At 41.2% G+C, this 6173-nt stretch overlaps 1 protein-coding gene across 1 annotated transcript in view; it reads right to left on the bottom strand.

Moving 5' to 3' along the window:
- Positions 1 to 3221: 3221 nt before the first annotated feature.
- LOC107707612 (mitogen-activated protein kinase kinase kinase kinase 4-like) overlaps positions 3222 to 6173 on the bottom strand; it is a 71801-nt gene continuing 68849 nt past the window's right edge. Inside the window, exons 25-26 of the mRNA XM_016511690.1 lie at positions 4113 to 4252; positions 3222 to 3752 (exon numbers count right to left, since the gene is read on the bottom strand). Of these exons, the coding sequence (XP_016367176.1) occupies positions 3669 to 3752; positions 4113 to 4252 (224 nt within the window). The 3' untranslated portion in view covers positions 3222 to 3668. The remainder of the gene's footprint in view (positions 3753 to 4112; positions 4253 to 6173) is intronic.

Here is a 6173-nt window from a genome sequence, read left to right on the forward strand (position 1 = left end):
TGTGTGTGTGTATCTAAACAAAGATCTGCACACAAATCATCTTCTGAGAGAGAACTGAACGTCTGGCTGTGAAGAAGCAGCAGAAACAAGCGGTTGCGTATGTGAGCAAACGAATATGTAAAATAATGCGATCATCAAACATCCTGATGGAAGCAATCCCCTTCTGATCATCGATCTGAATCTGATCCGGACATAGTCTTACAAAAATGTGATTTTCTCAGCTTACCCACATTCAAGTGCCCTGTTCTTTCTTTTGGTATAGTTCATGTTCAGATATTCATACAACAAAATATTCCGAGAGTCACTCTATTAATAATGTTAAGAACGCAGTTCAGATGTAGCATATGCTGTATATACTGCACGAGTGATGAGCAGAGCAGTCTCTAGAAGCTGTATTTCTCATGGTACTCGTGTCTTGTGGTCATGAATCACTTTAGCTGCTGCCTTACTTTAGATAAGTGTCTAGTAAATGTAGAAATGAGCAATTGTGAGGGAAACGATTCAGTAAAATCATACGATTCACCGTAAGACTTTAAGATTGTAAAATGTCAGTTTTCAGAATGTTGTGAATGAAGATGATTCATTCTCCCAGAGATTTAGCAGATTTATATGAAAAGTATCAGCAGCTGCAGAGCATCTGATCTTCACGAGCGCAGAATGCTGTGAGATCTTGCTCTTCCAACAAGACACTTGTGAGGTCCACGCCATTGGCCCAAGGAAGGCATCCGATGGTGGCTGAAGGTTTCCTGCGTGTTTGGTCTTTTATTACATTAAAGTGATTACATTTAGGTTGAATTCTAATCCGACTCCATTTTATTATGACCTCAAATTTAGGTTGAAATGCCAGTTGGTTGTTTGTTCATTTCTAATTATTATTATTATTCTGGCATTTGATTATTCTATTGCGCTCTTTAATCGTATTGAATCTCATTAATCGTATTCCTATAACACTTTGAGTCTGGTACCGGCCGGAACTCGTCAGTCTCGGTCATTAGACAGAGGCGATTGATAATATTCTAGATGGCCCGGGCCATACTTTGCTCATTCTAGAATACTTTTATTAGTCCCCATAGATCTGTAAACACTTAATTAAGGTAAGACTATATCTAACCAGAGGTCATGACCATTACTATAGAACCAAGTTGACCAACTTAACTTCTAAGTAACTTTATATAATCATGCCGTGATTTCTCACGTACACTTAGTTAGAATAATGTTACAATAACCAGAGGTTGAGGCTGACCCAAATTTAGGTTGGTCAACAACACACTGTTGCTCTAAACGGAAAAACCCAATAGCCTCTACAGTCTAAGTATACATAACTAGTGCCAATGTGTTAGCCGGAGCTCTGAAACATCAGTTTAGTCTGTTGCTAACCTGAGCGCAGATTTGCAGTGTTATAGACTTAGCACAATTAATCAGAGTCAATGATCTCAGAGTAAATCAGAATGAAAACAAGTATAACAATTTATTATTAGTCAGGTGAATATGTATTATGCCAATTCAAAGATATCAAATCAATACAAGACATAAAATTCTCAAAGATGAAGCTAAGAGTAAGATGAAGACTTGAGACAAACACATAGTATGACGTGCGTGAACACACTTTATACCGCAGGCTCATTCCGGCTACTGAAGGCCCCGAGCTTCTTCCAACATTTCCTGAAGAGCTTCTGACCAACACAGACATCCCCTGAAATGGAGACAGGGACTAACAATTGGAATTTGCATTGATCAAGCGGAGTTAACACCGTTTGGGACAGAAGGTAGTTTGCATGAGACACTGGGAGTAGTCTGTTTTCAGTATGTTCTAATCTTGATGGCTATTCTATTGTTAAGAGAATGAGACCTTTTACAGACACACAGAGACCTTTCCAATGACATCAAACACGAACAGTTGCATTGTTAGTCTGATTAATAGTGGTTTCAGTGACCTCTAGTGTAATCGTTCATAAGGTGAGAAACTGTTGTCTCTCTCAGTTGGGTGTGTTGTGTTGAATGAGGATGTGAGGCTTGTTAGACAGTGTTCAGACGCTGATTCTCATAAGAGTTCTTTGTCTCTTCAGACTGTGGCCCTCCTCCGGTCCAGACAAATGGCATCAGCTTAACAGTTATCAGTGTCTGAGATTCTCTAAATCTTACAATGCTTAGGGCTATTGAACAGAAAACAGAAATCTGTCTCCGGTAGGCTTCGTTTGTCATTCCTCTCTATCTGAAGAAGCCAGAGACGCGGTTCAACACGGACCTTCCTCTTCTGCAGCTTTCCTAACAACAGACAGCAGAGTGAAGAAACATCATTTACATGACAAATAACACAGGCATCACTCCTTAAAGTAAACCCACTTTATTTCCAAAGAAAGGACCATCAGGAAAATACAGGACTTCCTGTCATAGAGAGAGAGAGAGGACATACAGTACAGTGCCACGACTGAAAACAGACAACCAGCTTCAGAAAGCCAAAGCAGCGCTGAGGAAACACCATCCGGATTATTATCACCTGCTAATCAACAAGAATTATGGCTGAAACTATGATAAAAAAAAACTTCAAATAAAACAGTAATGAACATTAGATTTACAAAACTTTGCTTGTTTTTTCCAGCTGAATTTATTTCAGGTCACTATATCAGGGCAAGAACTGAAACATCACAATGGCTAGCTGTGTTTAACTGTGTGAAGAGCTGAGAAACTCTCCAAGTTAAAGCTTAAAGAAAGCGCCAAAGCAGTTCTCATTTCGTGGCCGTTTCTAAACACGTACCTCCTCATAATCACAGTCCGTGACCAAGATGGTCTTTCACATCCGACTGAAGGTAGTGTTTCATCACGGCCATCTTTACTCCTCCGTTTGTGATGGTGATGAAATCCATGAATCTCTAAAACTCATTGGTCAAGCACACGAAAAAACGTACAAAACGATTCAAATGTCAGTTTTATGGCTGTGGTTTGTGGTCTGGCCGGTGAGTGGACAGTTCAGATTCAGTTTCCAGGTCCAATGCATGAAATGGCAGAACTAGTTTCACTCTCGGTTTCTCAAAACATAATGACGGTCAGGTTTGAGGTTTGGAGGCAGTGGAGATGCTCGTTAAACAGCCTTAAACTCCTTCACTCGTCATTCTGAAGCACAATTCAAACAACAGGAACGAGGCCACGGTCCTCCGACACACGGCAGAAGAAAAAGAGGATAAGAGACTAAAAAAATGAAAAGAAGAGAAGAGGCGGCGTGAGAGCAGACAAGATGATGAAAGAGAGGCAACAGAGAGCCACCGGACAGTCGTCATTAAACAGAGTAATTGATCTGAATCCTTGTGTTTGATGAGCCGGAAGCAGAACTGAAGCTGACGCAGCGGTGCACTTCATCAGACGCTCCACACAGAGCAAGCTCTCAGGAACCCTCCACATTACTGCTCAGAAAAACAAAACCCTAGAAATAAATACAAGCCATAAATAAAAAATACATGACAAAACAAAGCCACTGAGCGTTTCACCATTGTGTGAGCGAGAGACACGACAGCAGCGCTCCTCTCAGCGGAGTCAGGTTTGATTAAACTCTAGAGAAAGACATTTACACAGACTAGCAATAATACTGTAGACACTCGAGCCGTCCCTCATGCAGCAGGCTGCATCATCAGTGTGTTTGTCAGTCCTCCAGCGGCCAGAAACCCGACGCTTGTTCACCAGCTGAGCAGAGAGGTGCGTCCCAGCGTCATGAAGTACACCTGACTGGAGCCGCCGGAGCGCACCGAGGCGAAGAACACCTGCAGAACACACAGAGCGTCACAACAGCATACTGCAGCACCAGAGCTTCACCCAGTCTTCAGAGTATCTCACAGAACCCCTCAAGAGCCATCATTCACACCAACAGCAGAACACAGAAACAAGCACATTTACACTTTTTTACACAGTTATAACAGATCACATGTCTGGATGTTATTCTGAATGACGGTTCCCATCAGACTCGTATTACTGTTAAACATCATCTCCATCATTCTTAAAGCAAAATTGTGGTAATTCAAGATAATAATAGAAACTTCAGAAATATTTTTCATCTTCTTTACGCATCGCACAGGTAAAGCCCATGCACTGATTTGACGGTAAAAGAGCCTCCAAAAGCGCACCTTGTCATTCCTCTCACACAGAAACTTGAGTCGCTGTGCTCTTTTGTGCATGAAAACTCCATCCAGGTGGCCTGTTTCCACCGAGCGGATCTCTATGGCCTTCTCTCCCCAGCCCATGATCTGGTTAGAGCGGATATACGCTGCAAGACACACAAACACAATCACACACGCGTAGGTCAAGCTAGGCTACATTCAGTCTCATTGACTGGGTCTACTGACTGATTGAGTGCCGTAACAGATGCATTAAACAGATATTACAACATAAAAACATGAGGGCATCATTTAGCAGGAGTGCGTTTTGAGCAGAAATGTCTCCAAAGGAAAGCGCAGCAGTCTGACTGTGTCCGGCTTGGTTCATGACCACACCTGAAGACTGAGGCGCTTCGGTGCGAGGGAACCGGCACGGGATCAAGCCCCAGAAGAGATTAAACTGAGCAGATGTGGGCTACAAGCCAGGAGCAGCTCAATGGTGCAGTGGCTTCACAGTTTAATTCACAATTACATCTGATGCGATTCGATTCTGCATTCAGCATTATTAAAATGCTTCCCCTCGATTCTTTATAAGCTTAGTCCGGGGGCTATTACACAGCAGCCTTTATGGAGTCAGTGAGAAAAACACTTTTGTCCATTGTTAGATGTTAGTTTAATGATGCTATGGCATGACATATGGCATATGTAAAATTTACCCTAGTAAAAGAGTACTGTATTTTAAAAACATTTATTTCAAACTAAGTATAGTTCAAATCTATTCATATATTTACTTACATATCGCTTGAGACTTACTGATATAAACTTTATTTGGAGTTAGGGCTGTGATGTGATTGTCATGTGCATCTCGTCAGTAAAGCCGGTTCTGTGATTAGTAGTAAATCTCCAGCACGTGCTTTCAGATGGAGCGGCGTTTACTACACAGAGCCGTAGTTCACTGACAAGCTACGCAATATCACGTTCATAATCACAGATGAATGGCCTTCGATTATGAACGTGATGAGATACTGAGCTCATTCAGTCATTCTGTCAGCAGCGGGCCTCTCTACAAGCTCTACACGTCTCGAAAATCATTTTAATGAAGTCCAAAGTCACTGCTAGATCCTTAAAACTTAAACTCTCAAGATCAGACGGTGTGTCAGCGACTGAGAAGATCATCTCTGACTCACATTAACTCTCATGGCAGAAGTAAGGAGAAGAAGAAAATCAGTGCACAATGGGTTTTTACCTGCCTGAGCCCTAACAGCAGTATTGGCCATTTGAGCTGGCTATACAATAGCTCAGTAAATCACCACATAAAGAAGCTTCCAGTCACAGCACAATACAGGGTTCAAAGCAAACCACACGCAAGAGCTAACTATACTACACTGAAGTAAAGTAGTAGGATAAGCTTCTACATGGATATGGGAGTCCATAACAAATGCAATTTTGTTTAAATTTGCAAAAAAAAAAAAATCTGATTCCATGACCTTTCAAAATAGAAGAAAAATACACTTTAGAGTAGGGCTGGACAATAATTCAATATCAATATGTATCGCGATATAATTTTTTTCACTAATGGTGATATGATTTTTAAACACATTTCCGATATTTCGATATACATTACCAGTGTTTCCCATACATTGATTTATTTGCGCCGTTTGACTTCGTTGAATAAACATGAACTCTGCACGTTTCAAAATCATAACACGGCGCGGGTGTTTTATATGAATGTATCTCTGAAGGAGAAGGACTGTCTTCAGAAAAGTTTCAATGGCATTATTTGATCTGATAAAGTAGCGTTCATGAGCGGAGCCGCTTTGATTATAGCCGTTACCGGGGAAACCGCTAGTTCTACTGCTCTCACAGCGCCTCCTGCTGGCAGACAATCAGTTTGCATTTTCGATAATAAGCCCGTCTCCAGCAACATGATTCTGTTGTTGCTCAATTTTTTTGTTTTCTGCAGCGACTCGGAGCACTTTTCATACTCTTTATCCTGGCTGAAGCACATTTGTTTCAATCTATAAGAATAATCAGCCTACATTACCAGTCAAAAGTTTTTGAACAGTAAGTTCTTTAATGTTTTTTTTTTTT

Source organism: Sinocyclocheilus rhinocerous, unplaced genomic scaffold, assembly GCF_001515625.1.
Source record: "Sinocyclocheilus rhinocerous isolate Xijiao unplaced genomic scaffold, SAMN03320098_v1.1 scaffold1647, whole genome shotgun sequence".
Classification (NCBI taxonomy): Eukaryota; Metazoa; Chordata; class Actinopteri; order Cypriniformes; family Cyprinidae; genus Sinocyclocheilus; species Sinocyclocheilus rhinocerous.